Here is a 19,684-nt window from a genome sequence, read left to right on the forward strand (position 1 = left end):
CACAACGTCTACATGGACAACTACTACAATAGCTTCGCATTGGTTAAGTTGCTTCTGGATAAGAAGACTCACTGCACGGGAACTCTGAGGGCGAATAGGAAGGATACACTCAAGGAAATACACAAGGCAAAATTACGAAAAGGTGAAGACTCTGCCAGATTTATTGAAGCAGTTATGATAGGTAAGTGGCGTGATAAGAGGGAGGTTTGCTACATTTCTAATGCATTTACAAATGAAGTGGTTGAGGTTGAAAACAAAAGAAAGGAGAGGAAATCTAAGCCCTTGGCCATTGTAAACTACAATAAATTTATGTCGGGAGTTGATCGGCACGATCAGATGTTATCATATTACTTCTCGGAACGAAAAACTATACGCTGGTACAAGAAACCTTTTATCCTCGTTATGGAAATGATGCTGACAAACGCACATGCCCTACACAATAAATATTCTGGCACAAAAATGCCTTCCCAAGAAATCAGACTCAGTATTATAAGAGCACTATTCCCACAAAAGCAGGTAGAACGGCCAGTCAGAAATCCCCAACATGTTGTGGTAAAACGAGAATCAACTGGAAAATCAAAACCACCGAGAAAAAAGTGCAGATCATGCGCCAGCCGAGGACAACGAACAGACACGATTTACGAGTGCCCAAATTGCTCAAATAAAGCAGGGTATTGTTTGAATTGTTGTCTTATTCACCGCCTCTAAAGGCAGATAGCACTTTCGTTGTTCTTTCATTTTTCGACAGTTATGTGTAGGTACTATTGTTGAACTTTGTATTTATTTTATTTGTTTGAGAGTAATAGGTTAAGTTCTTGATTGTATCCTTTCTGAGCTTTGAATACATTGTATTCCGGAAGTTTCTTCAAGATGTTGCGTTTGTTTTTGTTCTATAAGCATGTCGTTTGTCAGTAGGATGTTTCGTTTTATTTCTGAATATAAAATAAAAATGTGGTACTCTAAACTGTCACAATTTTCAGGAAAAATAAACGCGACGCACTAGCGCGTCCATGCCCATCCGCTACAGAACGTGGCCTGATACGCCACTGACACCTTAGTGCGCCCCAAAAAAAAATTGTTTCACAAGAGTAAATTTTATCATTTACTTATAAAATAAATACATTTAATATTATTTTAGCGATACAGTTTGAGATTCTATTAAAAAAATAATTGGTTACGTGGCAACGGAAGGCCAATTACAGTGGCAGTGAACGTGTTAATAAGCATGACATGGTTCAGTCGTATGAATATTTACTTAATTTCAAGTTATTTAAATGTAAACCCAGTATTTCATATGTGTTTCAGTATGTTTGTGAGTATGCATTGGCTTGGAGACATTGCGGGAGCGCTCTACCAATCACAGCGCTCGTTACTACGGGAGGCGACTGTATGGAAGTGGGGGAGGAGCATCGGGTGACACGAGAGGACACGGAGGAGTGCTTGACGAGGAGGCGCGATGGCGGCCGCAGAAAGCACTTGGGGAGGGTTGAGCAGTTTGCGCGTGGTCGCGGGAGATAGAAATATTTCGTTGTGCCTACTTCTGCACTTGTGAGATTACCGTGGCTCCTGTTGTGAAGACGTAGTATGAGTTTAGAAGTGAACATCTCACAAGCTGTGTTGTTGTTCATAACTAATTACATGAAGTAGGAATCTATTATTTCCCTGTTATTCAACTTATATTTTATTTAACTGCTGGACCATCGACACCAATAAGTGTTTTACAGTAATAAGCGGCATTCTTAAAGGTGCTTCTGCTATTGTACTCATAATTTAAAGTAGTTAAAATAGTACCTGAATATTTTATTTAATTGCAATATTTTATTTATAAATTTCCATGTTACGTTCAAAATTCGCAATAAAAAAAATGGCTCTGAGCACTACGGGACTTAACATCTATGATCATCAGTCCCCTAGAACTTAGAACTACTTAAACCTAACTAACCTAAGGACATCACACAACACCCAGTCATCACGAGGCAGAGAAAATCCCTGACCCCGCCGGGAATCGAACCCGGGAACCCGGGCGTGAAATTCGCAATAAATTGACGAGTGATAGGAACCTTCGACCATTCGTTTCATGTGTGTATTAATATTGTATACTGTAGACTCAGCAGTATTTGGCATGTAATGCGGCAACTACGTATCCCAGCCCCTAGACAACGAAACCAGCCAAAACTTGAGGGCAACCATTAGTTTCTGTTTGAAAGCCCGTAAATTAGCATATGTCGGTGAACATGAGTGATTCGCACGATACTGTAATTGTCAGGAATGCATTCCTAGTTTCAAATGCGAAAGAACCTCTATGCCCATGTGAGGAAACTTGATGAAATTGAGGTACTATGTGTTGAAGAAAAGAAAAGGCAGTGAACTGTGTCTACAGTGCGGAATAACAGTTATGAGACGCAATTCATTAAAACGGCGTCACATAACGCTGCATGGAATTAAATTGGTCAAAAAGGGTCGAAAATGTCGCATTAGCTGCCCATATTGTTCTCTATCATTTCTCACCATGTTGTACTCAGAGAATATCTTCAAGAAAGCCATGTGAGAGAATTTGATAGAATTGCAGGTTTGTATTTTATATATATTGTGTTAGTCACGTTTTAGTGAACTTTGTTGGTCCTATGTACATGACTTACGAATACTGTCTTAACATTTTCTTCAGGTTTTGAAGAGTGGGAAACTGCTTACAAACGAGTGAACCATGTTCGTTATATTATGAAGGGTTCGGGCCACAAGCGGCCAGAAAAACACGTCCAATGTTATCACTCAGAAGTGTGAGCACGAACAAAATAGCTAGCCCCTCCCATTTAGCATCAAAGTGATTACAATAGAAAACAAGAGCTTCCTAAAATGTTTTCCAAAACATGTGGGAGACACTCCAGATCTTGGAAGAACATTTATTCATGGGAATGAGAATGCAGAGTAGGCAGGTACAAAGAGTAATACGACTCTCTCGCGCCACGCATGAAATTTTCAAATTCATTTGTCTGTGCAGACACTTGTCGTTGTTTTTTCTGCAGGGTGTTCCTGTTGGACGAGTTCTGCAAGATGGAGGAAGTGCACGAATAGCGAATAGCAGCGGGGGGGGGGGGGGGGGGGGGGGGAAGAATTCATCTTATTGAGAAAACAAATTTGCATAACATAAAACGGATTTTGATATTGCCTATGAAACGAAGAAACATGAAAATGATGCAGTGAGTGTGAAATTGTCGGTTGGAGAAATGAAGATAAAAAGTGATAACGCAGTAAGGTATCTTAAACAGCAAAAGCAGCTGGATGCAAAAGCAGCTTGATTCTAATTATCTAGATGAAAACTTAATTCATATTATAATGACGGACGTTCAGGCTGACAAACTTCTGAAGTGAGAAGAAGATAGAGTATGTGTGAATGACACCCAAGGTTTGACTGCACATGATTTCCAGCTTTTTATTTATTATGGTTCTTGACAGATATGGTGCTGGAAAGGCAACAGCATTTTCAAAAAATGGTTCAAATGGCTCTGAGCACTATGGGACAACTTCCGAGGTCATCAGTCCCCTAGAACTTAGAACTACTTAAACCTAACTAACCTGAGGACATCACAAACATCCATCCCCGAGGCAGGATTCGAACCTGCGACCGTAGCGGTCGCGCGGTTCCAGACTGTAGCGCCTAGAACCGCTCGGCCACTCCGGCCGGCAACTGCATTTTACTTTTCAAATAATGGAGACATCTGCCCACTGAAAATGAACACACTTCATACGCCGTGATCGCAGTGTTCCAAATGTGTTCATTTTCAACCATGTCGATCGCCTCGTGTACCTTGCAATTTGCTTACTGTGTTTTCGTTTGAAATACGTTAAAGAAAGAGTGGGTTCTGTAAACACCATTGTGTTTATGTCTGACTATGCTCCAGTTTTTTAAATCATTATCAGCAGTAACTCGACCTGTGTCAAACCAGTTGCTGTGTTCTTAGCACATAACTTACAAGGGAACTGGTTTCAGAATCTAAGGAGAATTTATGGGTGTAGTGAGAAGAAATCACCAGTGTTTAGATCAACTGCAGAGTGAACGGGATACGTATGGTTTTAGTAGTGTCCTGGAGAAAATGATGGAAATCTTATTGTATTATCCAGACACTAGAATTTGGCAGGTACTTCCACATGACCTACTGGAAATGATTGGTGAAGTTGAAGTATTGCTTTAGACACCGATTAGTGATTGCTTGGAGTCCCTACATAAACGAATTAAATACAGTCACTTCTACATCTACATCCATACTCCGCAAGCCACCTGACGGTGTGTGGCGGAGGGTACCTTGAGTACCTCTATCGGTTCTCCCTTCTATTCCAGTCTCTTATTGTTAGTGGAAAGAAGGATTGTCAGTATGCTTCTGTGTGGGCTCTAATCTCTCTGATTTTATCCTCATCGTCTCTTCGCGAGATATACGTAGGAGGGAGCAATATACTGCTTGACTCCTCGGTGAAGGGACGTTCTCGAAACTTCAACAAAAGCCCGTACCGAGCTACTGAGCGTCTCTCCTGCAGTGTCTTCCACTGGAGTTTATCTATCATCTCCGTAACGCTTTCACGATTACTAAATGATCCTGTAACGAAGCGCGCTGCTCTCCGTTGTATTTTCTCTATCTCTTCTATCAACCCTATCTGGTACGGATCCCGCTCTGCTGAGCAGTATTCAAGCAGTGGGCGAACAAGCGTACTGTAACCTACTTCCTTTGTTTTCGGATTGCATTTCCTTAGGATTCTTCCAATGAATCTCAGTCTGGCATCTGCTTTACCGACGATCAACTTTATATGATCATTCCATTTTGAATCACTCCTAATGCGTACTCCCAGATGATTTATGGAATTAACTGTTTCCAGTTGCTGACCTGCTATATTGTAGCTAAATGATAAGGGATCTTTCTTTCTATGTATTCGCAGCACATTACACTTGTTTACATTAATATTCAATTGCCATTCCCTGCACCATGCGTCAATTCGCTGCAGATCCTCCTACATTTCAGTACAATTTTCCATTGTTACAACCTCTCGATATACCACAGCATCATCCGTAAAAAGCCTCAGTGAACTTCCGATGTCATCCACAAGGTCATTTACGTATACTGTGAACAGCAACGGTCCTACGACACTCCCCTGCGGCACACCTGAAATCACTCTTACTTCGGAAGACTTGTCTCCATTGAGAATGACATGCTGCGTTCTGTTATCGAGGAACTCCTCAATCCAATCACACAATTGGTCTGATAGTCCATATGCTCTTACTTTGTTCATTAAACGACTGTGGGGAACTGTATCGAACGCCTTGCGGAAGTCAAGAAACACGGCATCTACCTGGGAACCAGTGTCTATGGCCCTCTGAGTCTCGTGGACGAATAGCGCGAGCTGGGTTTCACACGACCGTCTTTTTCGAAATCCATGCTGATTCCTACAGAGTAGATTTCAAGTCTCCAGAAAAGTCATTATACTCGAACATAATACGTGTTCCAAAATTCTACAACTGATCGACGTTAGAGATATAGGTCTATAGTTCTGCACATCTATTCGACGTCCCTTCTTGAAAACGGGGATGACCTGTGCCCTTTTCCAATCCTTTGGAACGCTACGCTATTCTAGAGACCTACGGTACACCGCTGCAAGAAGGGAGGCAAGTTTCTTCGTGCACTCTGTGTAAAATCGAACTGGTATCCCATCAGGTCCCACGGCCTTTCCTCTTTTGAGGGATTTTAATTGTTTCTCTATCCGTCTGTCGTCTATTTCGATATGTACCATTTTGTCATCTGTGCGACAATCAGGAGAAGGAACTACAGTGCAGTCTTCCTCTGTGAAACAGCTTTGGAAAAAGACATTTATTATTTCGGCCTTTAGTCTGTCATCCTCTGTTTCAGTACCATTTTGGTAACAGAGTGTCTGGACATTTTGTTTTGATCCGCTTACCGCTTTGACATAAGACAAAAAATTTCTCAGGATTTTCTGCCAAGTCAGTACATAGAACTTTACTTTCGAATTCATTGAACGCATCTCGCATAGCCCTCCTCACACTACATTTCGCTTCGCATAATTTTTGTTTGTCTGCAAGGCTTTGGCTACGTTTATGTTTGCTGTGAAGTTCCCTTTGCTTCCGCAGCAGTTTTCTAACTCGGTTGTTGTACCACGGCAGCTCTTTTCCATCTCTTACGATCTTGCTTGGCACATACTCATCTAACGCATATTGTACGATGGTTTTGAACTTTGTCCACTGATCCTCAACACTATCTGTACTTCAGACAAAACTTTTGTGTTTAGCCGTCAGGTACTCTGTAATCTGCTTTTTGTCACTTTTACTAAACAGAAAAATCTTCCTACCTTTTTTAATATTTCTATTTACGGCTGAAATCATCGATGCAGTAACCGCTTTATGATCGCTCATTCCCTGTTCTGCGTTAACTGTTTCAAATAGTTCGGGTCTGTTTGTCACCAGAAGGTCTAACATGTTATTGCCACGAGTCGGTTCTCTGTTTAACTGCTCAAGGTAGTTTTCAGATAAAGCACTAAAAATAATTTCACTGGATTCTTTGTCCCTACCACCCGTTATGAACGTTTAAGTCTCCCAGTCTATATCCGGCAAATTAAAATCTCCACCCAGAACTATAACATGGTGGGGAAACCTACTTGAAATATTTTCTAAATTATCCTTCACGTGCTCAGCCACAACAGCTGCTGAGTCAGGGGGCCTATAGAGACATCCAATTACCATGTCTGAGCCTGCTTTAACTGTGACCTTCACCCAAATTATTTCACTTTTCGGATCTCCGACAATTTCCTTCGATACTATTGCACTTTTTTATCGCTATAAACACACCTCCCCCTTCACTGTCCAGCCTGTCTCTGCGGTATACATTCCAATCTGAGTTTAGAATTTCATTTCTGTTTACGGTTTCAGCCAATTTTCTGTCCCTAGTACTAGGTGGGCATTGTGACCGTTTGTTAATGAAAGCAGTTCTGGGACCTTTCTATAGACGCTCCTGCAGTTTACTATTAGCACATTAATATTGTTATTCCCTGTTGCATTTTTCCTACTCCTACCTTGCCGCGCACATTGGAAGCGTGTATTCGACATCGCCATACTGGCGTATCACCCGGCGTGATGGTATGGGGTGCCATTGGTTACACGTCTCGGTCACCTCTTGTTCGCACTGACGCCACTTTGAACAGTGGACATTACGTTTCAGATGTGTGTGGACAATACATTTCAGATGTGTTACGACCCGTGGCTCTACCTTTCATTTGATCCCTGCGAAACCCCACGTTTCGGCAGGATAATGGACGACCGCATGTTGCAGGTCCTGTACGGGCCTTTCTGGATACAGAAAATGTTCAACTGCAGCCCTGGTTAGCACATTCTCCAGATCTCTCACCAACTGAAAACGTGTGGTCAATGGTGGGCGAGCAACTGGCTCATCACAATACGCCAGCCACTAGTCCTGATCAACTGTGGTATCGTGTTGAAGCTGCATGGGCAGCTGTACCTGTACACGCCATCCAAGCTCTGTTTGACTCAATGTCGTTATTGCGGCCAGAGGTGGTTGTTCTGGGTACTGATTTCTCAGGATCTATGCACCCAAATTGCGTGAAAATGTAATGACATGTCAGTTCTGGTATAATATATTTGTCCAATGAATACCCGTTTACCATCTGCATTTCTTCTTGGTGTAGCAATTTTAATAGCCAGTAGTGTATTTGTGGGAGTGATGTGGAAGTGGATGACGATATTGACACAGATTGTTACGAGGGTGTCAAAGTGATGGGGGATGTTGATGACAAGATGCATATGGGAGTGAGTGTGGATGTACACGAACATCTGGATGTGGGAATGGATGTGAATATGGGTAGCAGGGCAACAAATACTCTCCGCCGTACACTGTTTAATAGTTAGTGGGATGGGGGTACACGTACAGATGGTACTAGGACGGTATAGAGTGGCGAGGCGCTGAGCTGCAGTACCTGCTGACGAGCACCACTTGTCCGTCGGCGAGGTGCCGGCGGCGCATCGAAGCCACGGCCTCCCTGGTGCAGAGACAGAGCGCCACCACGTTCACGTCCAGCAGGCGCCGCCACTCGGCCGGGGAACCGTCTGGAACACAGGCGACGGGTCGTGCAGTCTCCACTTACCATACAGTACATACACTGAATAGCCAATGAAACTGGTACACCTGCTTAATATCGTGTAGGGCCTTCCGCGGGCACGCAGAACTGCCGCAAAACGACGTGCCATGGACTCGACTGGTGTCTGAACTAGTGCTGGGGGGGATTGACAGCATGCATCCCGCAGGGCTCTCCATAAATCCGTAAGAGTACGAGGGCGTGGAGATCTCTTCAGAACAGCACGTTGCGAGGCATCCCAGATATGCCCAATAATGTTCATGTCTGCGGAGTATGGTGGCCAGCGGAAGCGTTGAAACTCAGAATAGTGTTCCTGGAGCCACTCTGTAGCAATTCTGGACGTATGGGGTGTCGCACTGACCTGCTGGAATAGCTCAAGTCCTTCGGAATGCACAATGGACGTCAATGTATGCAGGTGATCAGACAGGATGTTTACTTATGTGTCACATGTCTGAGTCTTATCTGGAATATAAGGGCCCATATTACTCCAACTGCACACGCCCAATACCATTGCAGAGCCTCCACCAGCTTGAACAGTCTCCTGCTGATAGGCATGGTCCATGGATTCATGAGGTTGTCTCCATACCCGTACTCGTCCATCCGCTCGATACAATTTGAAACGAGACTCGTCCGGCCAGGCAACGTGTTTACAGTCATCAACAGTCCAGCGTCTGTTGAGTTTCTTATCTTTGCTTGTCTTGTTGTTTTCCGAATTCGCGGGGCGAGTGGCAGTTGACGTTTGCTCGGGCTACCTGCTGAGACGCCGCAAGGTACGAGAGGGGAAGCAACCACGTATACGTGGAGTTGGTTGTACGCGGTCTGCCGGTTCACCATGGAGGATATGTGTTGACTGCCTGCCTGTCTGCTCTCCTGCTTGCGACCGCCTAGCCTGGGTTGCTGCCTGGTGTACCCTACCCGAACCATACCGGACGTCCAGGAGAAGTTAAGCAGCCTTGTGTTTCTTTTAAAAGAAAAGGAGCAAATGTATAAGACTTTTGTAACCAACTTTGGTGTCCTCTTAAGTGTGGCCTTAGCGTTTACACTGCCTGTGGGGAGAGATAATTCTTTTAAATTTAAATAGTTGGGGTTCCTTGTCCTTTATAATCTTTTGGTGGTTTTATTTGAATTTTCTCTTTCGGGTTCCTCCCTTGTGCTTGGTTAAATGTTTACTTGTATAGCGGGAAGTGACTGCTGGTTAAAACTCGGGGAAGGTGTTTGATGTTACTGCCGCCTCCGGCATTCGTCTTTTCAATTAAGTGTTGTCATCGCTTCGAGCGACCTCGTGTCACTCTTCGTTAATTAATGCTGGTTTATGTGTACTTAATTTTGAATTGGCCATTTGAATTAATATTTCGGAGCGCAGTATAGCACTAAGGCAACCTCACTGTATACCACCTTGTGCCCCGGTCTAGTACCTCAGTTTTTAGTGGCACGAGTGAGCTCCACTACCGGTTTTACTGATGTGCTCCCTTCAAAATCTTGTCTTATATAAGATTGCACCATGTGTGTCTGGGAACACAGAAATGAGGTTTAGTGTGGGCTCTGCTAGTCAGTCAATGGAATCTTCATTTTGGCATGGCTTTCACTGAAGTGTTTGAGTGGAGCGTTTGTTATTCATTTAATTACTGTAAGTTTGTTTATTTAATGGGGAGCTAGACATTTAAAGACTGTTGGTATTAACTCCCCTAGTTGCTCAGTGTTACTAATTCGTTCCAAATGGCCTACTACCTATTCAATGGCAAGGCTGTTTATTAGTTGGTTACTGTGAGTACAAATTCACGCCATTTTTTGTTACAGAAATTGTTGAGGTGTCTGTGTCGTGATTCAGTCACTAGCTACGTGTTTGAGCTAAATTGATATAAACCTTACATTGCCTCCTTAAAATTTGTTGCCATCAGAAACCCTTAAGACAACTAAGTTTTGTTACTGCTTATGTTAACCTTTACTGGGAGAAATATTTCATGTAGTTAAATTTTGTCTTAAAATGTGTATTTCTCTGATAATAAACGAGTGATAAAAGAAAAAAGCAAAGGGGTCTGGTCCTTCCATTCGTGTCCCGTTTGTAACACGTTGACGGGCGTAGGCGAGGCGTAAAGCTTTGTGACGTACAGTCATCAAGGATACACGAGTGGACCAGCGTCTCCAAAAGCCCGTGTCCATGATGTTTCGATGAATTGTTCGCACGTTGACACTTGTTGATAGACCAGCAGTGATATCTGCTGCACTTTGCGGAATGGTTGCACTTCTGTCACGTTGAACGACTCTCTTCAGTCGTCGTTGGTCCCGTTCTTGCAGAATCTTTTTCCGGCCACAGCGATGTCGGAGATCTGATGTTTTACCCTTCCTGATATTCACGGTACCCTGGTGAAATGGTCGTATGAGAAAAATCCGTGCTTCATCGCTACTTCGGAGATTCTGTGTCCCATCGCTCGTGCGCCGGCTATAACACCACGTCCAAACGCACTTAAATCTTGATAACCTGCCTTCGTAGCAGCAGTAACCGATCTAACAACTGCGCCAGACACTTGTTGTCTTGTATTCTGCCTGTTTACATACCTCTCCATTTGAATACGCATGCCTATACCTGTTTCTTTGGCGCTTCAGTGTATGAGAAGCTAGGAGCCAAACTGATATAACTGAATTTTTTTTCGTTCAATGTAAACACATGCTTCACAATAATTAGTGATTGATCAGATGAAATGTACAATCAAATATTATAATTACGTTTACTACAGACATTTTAGATATTTGTACCTTAAATTCCTTGTTCTAGTTCCTAAAAGTTCGAGTACCACTTTTCCTCTCAGAAATTTACTCGCGGTGAAAGGTAAAGTGGTATAAACCGAGATTTGTACCACTCTTCCCATTTTTAATCTCCATAATTGCAATTTATTCATAAAACATAAAGATAATATGACACAGTAATGCGAGTCTGCACTTGTTGCTCCCATTGTGCACGTTTATCTCACAAAGTGAGTTAAAGTTATTGCATTACTGTTGTTAATTACTAGAATGCTGTCCACTGCGTCTGTCTAATAGTTCAGCAGTGCGTTCCTCTTCGAATTATAAACAAACTGTTGTTTCTAAAAGTCGAAATTTCTTAAAATGTAGATCTTGTCATGCTGATATATCAAGAGGTTTTATAATGGAGCATGTCTGTGTACTCGATTTCACCGTCCACGTGAACTTCCTCTCCCAAAGGGCCAACATGTCCAGGTCCAGGTACCTGAGCCGAAGTTGCAGTTGTCAGTAGGTTGAGGAAACCGTCGTGCACTGGAGGAATGTACGGCAGAAGTGTCATCAAGTCTTTCCTTTTTGCCTCCGTGACAGGTTGCACAGCATTGTTGAGAGGGATGAGTTTTATGGTTCAAAAATGGCTCTGAGCACTATGGGACTTAACATCTGAGGTCATCAGTCCCCTAGAACTTAGAATTACTTAAACCTAACTAACCTAAGGACATCACACACACCTATGCCCGAGGCAGGATTCGAACTTGCGACCGTAGCGGTCGCGCGGTTCCAGACTAAATCGCCTAGCACCGCTCGGCCAACACGGCCGGCTGAGTTTTATGGTTTATGTATTTAACGCGAGACATCACTGCTCGATTCGTCTAGACTTTCACCTAGACTTCAACATGGAGTGCAAACGTCCCCTATAAAGACAATTTCTGCTTTAATAACATCGGAATATTACAGATCTAAAAAAAGGAAACAACTCTGACACTTACGAGGACTGATACACTGCCCTTTTGATTTTAGAGCGTAAACAAACACGCAGAATAACACAAAAGGACAATACCACGTGCACTTGCCGCTATACTTACACCACTATTCCCGTGAACGCATTTCACTCTGGCGTGAGAGGAATAATACACTCCTGGAAATTGAAATAAGAACACCGTGAATTCATTGTCCCAGGAAGGGGAAACTTTATTGACACATTCCTGGGGTCAGATACATCACATGATCACACTGACAGAACCACAGGCACATAGACACAGGCAACAGAGCATGCACAATGTCGGCACTAGTACAGAGTATATCCACCTTTCGCAGCAATGCAGGCTGCTATTCTCCCATGGAGACGATCGTAGAGATACTGGATGTAGTCCAGTGGAACGGCGTGCCATGCCATTTCCACCTGGCGCCTCAGTTGGACCAGCGTTCGTGCTGGACGTGCAGACCGCGTGAGACGACGCTTCATCCAGTCCCAAACATGCTCAATGGGGGACAGATCCGGAGATCTTGCTGGCCAGGGTAGTTGACTTACACCTTCTAGAGCACGTTGGGTGGCACGGGATACATGCGGACGTGCTTTGTCCTGTTGGAACAGCAAGTTCCCTTGCCGGTCTAGGAATGGTAGAACGATGGGTTCGATGACGGTTTGGATGTACCGTGCACTATTCAGTGTCCCCTCGCCGATCACCAGTGGTGTACGGCCAGTGTAGGAGATCGGTCCCCACACCATGATGCCGGGTGTTGGCCCTGTGTGCCTCGGTCGTATGCAGTCCTGATTGTGGCGCTCACCTGCACGGCGCCAAACACGAATACGACCATCATTGGCACCAAGACAGAAGCGACTCTCATCGCTGAAGACGACACGTCTCCATTCGTCCCTCCATTCACGCCTGTCGCGACACCACTGGAGGCGGGCTGCACGATGTTGGGGTGTGAGCGGAAGACGGCCTAACGGTGTGCGGGACCGTAGCCCAGCTTCATGGAGACGGTTGCGAATGGTCCTCGCCGATACCCCAGGAGCAACAGTGTCCCTAATTTGCTGGGAAGTGGCGGTGCGGTCCCCTACGGCACTGCGTAGGATCCTACGGTCTTGGCGTGCATCCGTGCGTCGCTGCGGTCCGGTCCCAGGTCGACGGGCACGTGCACCTTCCGCCGACCACTGGCGACAACATCGATGTACTGTGGAGACCTCACGCCCCACGTGTTGAGCAATTCGGCGGTACGTCCACCCGGCCTCCCGCATGCCCACTATACGCCCTCGCTCAAAGTCCGTCAACTGCACATACGGTTCACGTCCACGCTGTCGCGGCATGCTACCAGTGTTAAAGACTGCGATGGAGCTCCTTATGCCACGGCAAACTGGCTGACACTGACGGCGGCGGTGCACAAATGCTGCGCAGCTAGCGCCATTCGACGGCCAACACCGCGGTTCCTGGTGTGTCCGCTGTGCCGTGCGTGTGATCATTGCTTGTACAGCCCTCTCGCAGTGTCCGGAGCAAGTATGGTGGGTCTGACACACCGGTGTCAATGTGTTCTTTTTTCCATTTCCAGGAGTGTACATTTAGAGCTCTCTAGTGGCTTCGGTGAGAGTTATCGTTATACCACTTCTCCACATCAAATTTTCGTGTATTGTGAGTAACTGTCATAACTCAAAAATTAATTTTTTAAAACTAGATCAGTCCCTGAGAAGCGGCTCATATATCTGTGTACAGAGTACAGCCTACTGCGCCTGTTCTGAACATCAAATAGGGATAGTCACGTGATTTTGAGACGCCGTTACTTGTGTCGAGGTCCGGTGAACCGGCCAGTCTGTGGATGGTTTTTTAGGCGGTTTTCCATCTGCCTCGGCGAATGCAGGCTGGTTCCCCTTATTCCGCCTCAGCTACACTATGTCGGCGATTGCTGTGCAAACAAGTTCTCCACGTACGCGTACACCACCATTACTCTACCACGCAAACATAGGGGTTACACTCATCTGGTGTGAGACGTTCCCTAGGGGGGCCCACCGGGAGCCGAACCGCACAGTAACCCTGGGTTCGGTGTGGGGCGGCGGAGGGGTGAAGTGGACTGCGGTAGTCGTCGTGGGGTTGCGGACCACTGCGGCTGCGACGGGGACGGAGCCTCTCCGCCGTTTCTGGGTCCCCGGTTAACATAGAATACAATACAATGTTCAGGTCGGAACTCTGGGCAAGCCAGTACATTTCAGGAATGTTGTTGTTCACAAACCATTGCGTCACAGATGTTCCTTTATGACAGAGTGCACTGCAAAGGCCGGCCGTGGTGGCCGAGCGGTTCTAGGCGCTTCAGTACGGAACCGCGTGACCGCTACGGTCGCAGGTTCGAATCCTGCCTCGGGCATGTATGTGTGTGATGTCCTTAGGTTAGTTAGGTTTAAGTAGTTCTAGGGGACTGATGACCTTCGATGTTAAGTACCATAGTGCTCAGAGCCATTTTTGAGCACTGAAAAGCATATTCAAACAGTCAGGCTGTCAAATGGCTTCATATTCTTTCGCGTTTAGAGTTTTCTTAAAGGCGGTAAGGGGACCACAACCTCACCACCAAAACACCATATTGTGAGGCCAGCTACCTCACACTTTGGTCTTGGCACTAAGTGATACGTAGTACGTTCTCCAGGCATTTCTTCCAGTGAATTTCCATAGGGTGTAGCGTGATTCATCACTCCAAATCATTCGTTTCGGGTTGTAACGTAGCAAATTATTACGGGCTGGCATTTTTCATTTGAAAGCGTAGCTTTCCGTGGAGCCGGAGGAGAGCGGATTTTGGTTCTGACGCCGGCTGCTGGGCCGAGCGAGCCATGTACTTGACAAACGCCGTGTGCAACGCGTTACACGTACTCTCTATGAATCTGAAGAAGTACCATTAAACATTAATCGACCTTTTTCACACTTAGTATACCAAATTCCATGCATAACACCACCGTACTCTTAAAACTTTAAATCAATAACTTCCATATTTTTGGGATATAAATTTTTACCTAAAACACGTATTAACCGTGCTGGAATTGTGATGTAGAGATAGGAACTGTAATGTATTCACCTATAGTATCAACTGAAACTACAACCAATGGGATAGATTGACATAATATAATTTTCTGGAAGTTTCTTTAGTTTCATTATCACAGATTTCCAATGGCTCTAAGCACTATGGGACTTAACATCTGAGGTCATTAGTCCCCTCTGACGTAATTAAAAGCACTTCTGAAAATTATTATTTCCATCTTGTTTCGGTCATGTGTGTGTTTCTGAGAGACAGAGGTTAAATGCAGGATATACGTTAACTGAGAATGTGATATTTCATTACAATTATGTAAATGTATGCTTGAGAAAATTGTCGTGCAATAGGGGAGTCGGTGATGTACGTCCGGTTGAACAGCTTTCTAGTGAGAACTTGTTACAGAGACAGTCAGCAACATTGCATAATTCCTGTCGTGATATTAACACGGAGTTGATTGCCTTTTGTCTTGTTTTAAAGACAACAAAGCAACTAAAAGGAAATTTTTGACATTTTTTTGAACGACTCATGCAAGAATCCCGAACGCTGCGTAGTTTATCTTTCAGTTACTGCCAAGAGAGTGGAGTTATGCACCCCGGCGTGGCAGGTATTTAGTCTAATTTTCTTCAATGCTGCTTTTGTCGGCTAAACCAGTACCTACCATCGCAGAGTGAATGGGCAGACAGCGTGAAACCTATTCAGATAGGTGGGATGAGCGTTGAAAGGATAGAGAGACCATTCCGGCTCGTCGCATTGTCATACACAGTCCACTGGCGTCTCGCTTCACAACACATCAAGCGTTGCCCCACAGTCACTACAGAAATGCGAGGCTATTGGAGAGCTGCGTGACCATTCTACCACATTCCTTGTAACTCGAGCTCGCGAGTGAATTTTACGCTGACTTCATGTGACCTTTTACAATCACCCTCCACCATTGCTGGCCAAGCGGTTCTAGGCGCTTCAGTCTGGAATCGCGCGACCGCTACTGTCGCAGGTTCTAATCCTGCCTTGGACATGGATGTGTGTGATGTCCTTAGGTTAGTTAGGCTGAAGGAGTTCTAAGTCTAGAGGACTGATGACGTCAGATGTTCAAAAATGGTTCAAATGGCTCTGACCACTACGGGACTTAACTTCTAAGGTTTTAAGTCCCCTAGAGCTTAGAACTACTTAAACCTAACTAACCTAAGGACATCACACACATCCATGCCCGAGGCAGGATTCGAACCTGCGACCGTAGCGGTCGCGCGGTTCCAGACTGTAGCGCCTTTAACCGCTTCGCCACCCCGGCCGGCCCTCAGATGTTAAGTCCCATAGTGCTCAGAGCCATGTGAACCATTTTTTTCCACCATTGCTCGATAGTCCCTGTTCAACAGTCTATCAGGTCCGCCTGGTAGAAGTTGTTCCTTCGCATTTCTACTTCAAGATCACATCTCCAGCAGTTGTTTTAGGCATCTTTGGAAGCGCTGAAATGTCACCGACGGATTCGTTACTGAAATGGCATTTATTGATTAGGGCGCGTCGGAGTGACTCAACTCTCCTGACCCACCCATGTTGCTCTGGTGAGAACACGGTACTCCCACAACCTTTCAAGCCTTTCAGACCCTCACACTACAATTGTGTATATTAACTTTTCTTTGTGATTTAGCTGCAACAGAAGTATATTTCGCAGTGGAAATCTGAGGTACACATTTGTGTATGTTCAACGTTTTCACCATGCTCAAGCGCTGCCAACTGTTGGGCATCACTGTGAAAATGTCAGCAAGTCAATGTAGCAGTGCGCAGCAGCAAGTGACCACCAGAATACGCAGCTGTGGTTTGCTACCTGTATTCCACTGTATAATTGAATATTATTATTGTTGTTTTGCATGGTAACTATTGAATGGTCATTTGACCGTTTATTACGAGGATTGTCCAGAAAGTAACGCATCGCAGTTTTTTTTCTCAGCTGAAAACAGTGCTACGAATACGAAACGTTACGTATGTATTGTTTGAAGTCTTCTGAGTGAGCGCGCCAAGTTTCTGTCACTTCCTGCAGATAGCGTAGCTGCAGCAGAGTTTCAAAATGGCGTCTGTAGCTGGTGTACGCTACAAGCAACGTGGCGTCATTGAATTTCTCAGTGCAGAGAAAGAAACTGTGGGGAATATTCACAAACGGTTGTGTAAAGTCTAGGGAGCACCTGCTGTCGACAGAAGTCCAGTTAGTCGCTGGGCACGGATGGTGAGTAATCAGGAGGTGGTTCGACGCAGCTCCACGACTTGCAGCGGTCGGGAAGGCTATCCACAGCTGACACACTTGGTCTATCCCTCGGACTTCCATATGTTTGGGTCGTTAAAGGATACCATCCGCGGAAAACATTTTGAGGACAATGAGGAGGTCATTAACACACTGAAGCACTGGCTTCGCCACCGGGACAATAATTGGTACCGACAGGGCATACACGCCCTTGGTTTGCTCTGGAGGAAGGCCATAGAACGGGATGGACATTACGTGGAAAAAGAGAGTGTGTAGATAAAACGCCATTCTTTCGTGTGTGTAATACCAATTATGTTCAATAAAGAATTGTTGAAGTAAAAATGTGGTGCATTACTTTCTGAGCAACACTTGTACATTACGAATTATTCCGTAATTATTTTAGTCCATAAAATAAAGCCAAGTGTAGAACGTATGTTTTGGAAATGAGTACATATTTTTGTAAAAATCTTGCCTCTAAAATCATTAAAAATTACCTAAGAACTTTACCCCATAAAGAAAAATTTTTCTTGCTCCAGAAAAAATTCGGATCTGAAAGGTTTAAACTTGCTGTCGCACCTGTCGTCAATTCATTAAAATTTCGCATTACATAGGAGTGTGTGGATAGTTTTGATCAGATTGCGTATTACCAGCTTTCAATTAAAACTTTGTGAGTGCAATAGAACTACTGCTGCAAAATGGATACACTGAAAACTGCGCAGGCCTGGAATGTTTGTTTATTGCTGTCGTGTCCGAGTGAAGCTGAAAGCTTGGTGTAAATGTGCGGGAGCGGAGCTGCTAATTACGTGTGCACGGTAGAGCTTTGCTTTTTCTTCGCCCGTTTGACACAAGCGAACTATGCTGTCGCGAGTAATGATTGCACGGATAACGGAAGACAGAATTTGCGACTTTTTGGGATGTACCGATGCTCAGCAGTGCCTTTAGAATACAACTCACCGAGAAGACTGGAGAAGCCGGTGACGCCGGCGTTGTAGACGAGGACGTCGACGCCGCCCAGAGTCTCCTCAACGTAGCGGAACGTTGACAGCACGTCCTCCTCTGCGCTGACGTCACACACGACGGAGTACAGGCGTGGCTCCTTCAGCGCCAGTTCCTGCAGAGGAAACACCCTGTCCTCAGTGACTCGGTATGACAGCACCACGGTGGAAATGTGGCACTATTTCTGATACGATACTTTAAAAAACGGCACGGTAGCAGCATTTCAAGACTTTCAACAAAGAGTACGTCATTTCCAGAAAGGCTATCGTGATGAAACATAAAAAGCTCATTTCGACATCATTTACACTGGTGTCCAAAATTAAAGCAGCTAACCGCTATTTCCCCGTCCTGTAATTCATACAAACTGTCAACCAGATGTCCGTACAGTCGTGTTCTGCATGTAAGAAGGCATTCCAGTCAACAGACAACCATGCCAACGATGACGTCAGGGCACCTATGAAACGAGGTAGTGTTTGCTGGGTCGCCCCACATCCACAATCGCTGTGTACACATTCACAGACGGTGCAGTGTGGGACAGAGAAGATGTGTAGCAGACTCTCTGCGGTGGCGGGCCATACAAATAAGGAAAGCAGGACAGTCGCAAACTGTTTCACCCGATCGCTTAATGTGAATCGTTCTGTTGTTTCTCGGTTGTGGCGAAACTAAATTCCGAAGACCAGGGCAGGCCAGACCACATTTACATCTACATTTTTACTCCGCAAGCCACCCAACGGTGTGTGGCGGAGGGCACTTTACGTGCCACTGTCATTACCTCCCTTCCCTGTTCCAGTCGCGTACGGTTCGCGGGAAGAACGACTGACGGAAAGCCTCCGTGCGCGCTCGAATCTCTCTAATTTTACATTCGTGATCTCCTCGGGAGGTATAAGTAGGGGGAAGCAATATATTCGATACCTCATCCAGAAACGCACCCTCTCGAAACCTGGACAGCAAGCTACAGCGCGATGCAGATCGCCTCTCTTGCAGAGTCTGCCACTCCAGTTTGCTAAACATCTCAGTAACGCTATCACGCTTACCAAATAACCCTGTGACGAAACGCGCCGCTCTTCTTTGGATCTTCTCTATCTCCTCTGTCAACCCGATCTGGTACGGATCCCACACTGATGAGCAATACTCAAGTTTAGCTCGAATGAGTGTTCTGTATGCCACCTCCTTTGTTGATGGACTACATTTTCTAAGGACTCTCCCAATGAATCTCAACCTGGTACCCGCCTCACCAACAATTAATTTTATATGATCATTCCACTTCAAATCGTTCCGCACGCATACTCCCAGATATTTTACAGAAGTAACTGCTACCAGTGTTTGTTCCGCTATCAATAATCATACAATAAAGGATCCTTCTTTCTATGTATTCGTAATACATTACATTTGCCACTCCCTGCACCAAGTGCCTATCGGCTGCAGATCTTCCTGCTTTTCGCTGCAATTTTCTAATGCTGCAACTTCTCTGTATACTACAGCATCATCCGTGAAAAACCCCATGCAACTCCGACGTGTGACTTCAGAAGAGAGGACCGCTATTTGGCTGTAAGGTCACGT

At 45.1% G+C, this 19,684-nt stretch overlaps 1 protein-coding gene across 1 annotated transcript in view; it reads right to left on the minus strand.

Annotated features, from left to right (window-relative positions):
* The window catches only part of LOC126425243 (dehydrogenase/reductase SDR family member 11-like), a 93,677-nt gene that overhangs the window by 67,199 nt on the left and 6,794 nt on the right, over positions 1-19,684 (minus strand). The window contains exons 2-3 of the mRNA XM_050088204.1: positions 18,083-18,260; positions 7,987-8,116 (exon numbers count right to left, since the gene is read on the minus strand). Of these exons, the coding sequence (XP_049944161.1) occupies positions 7,987-8,116; positions 18,083-18,260 (308 nt within the window). The remainder of the gene's footprint in view (positions 1-7,986; positions 8,117-18,082; positions 18,261-19,684) is intronic.

Source organism: Schistocerca serialis, chromosome 10 (genome assembly GCF_023864345.2).
Source record: "Schistocerca serialis cubense isolate TAMUIC-IGC-003099 chromosome 10, iqSchSeri2.2, whole genome shotgun sequence".
NCBI classification, from domain to species: domain Eukaryota; kingdom Metazoa; phylum Arthropoda; class Insecta; order Orthoptera; family Acrididae; genus Schistocerca; species Schistocerca serialis.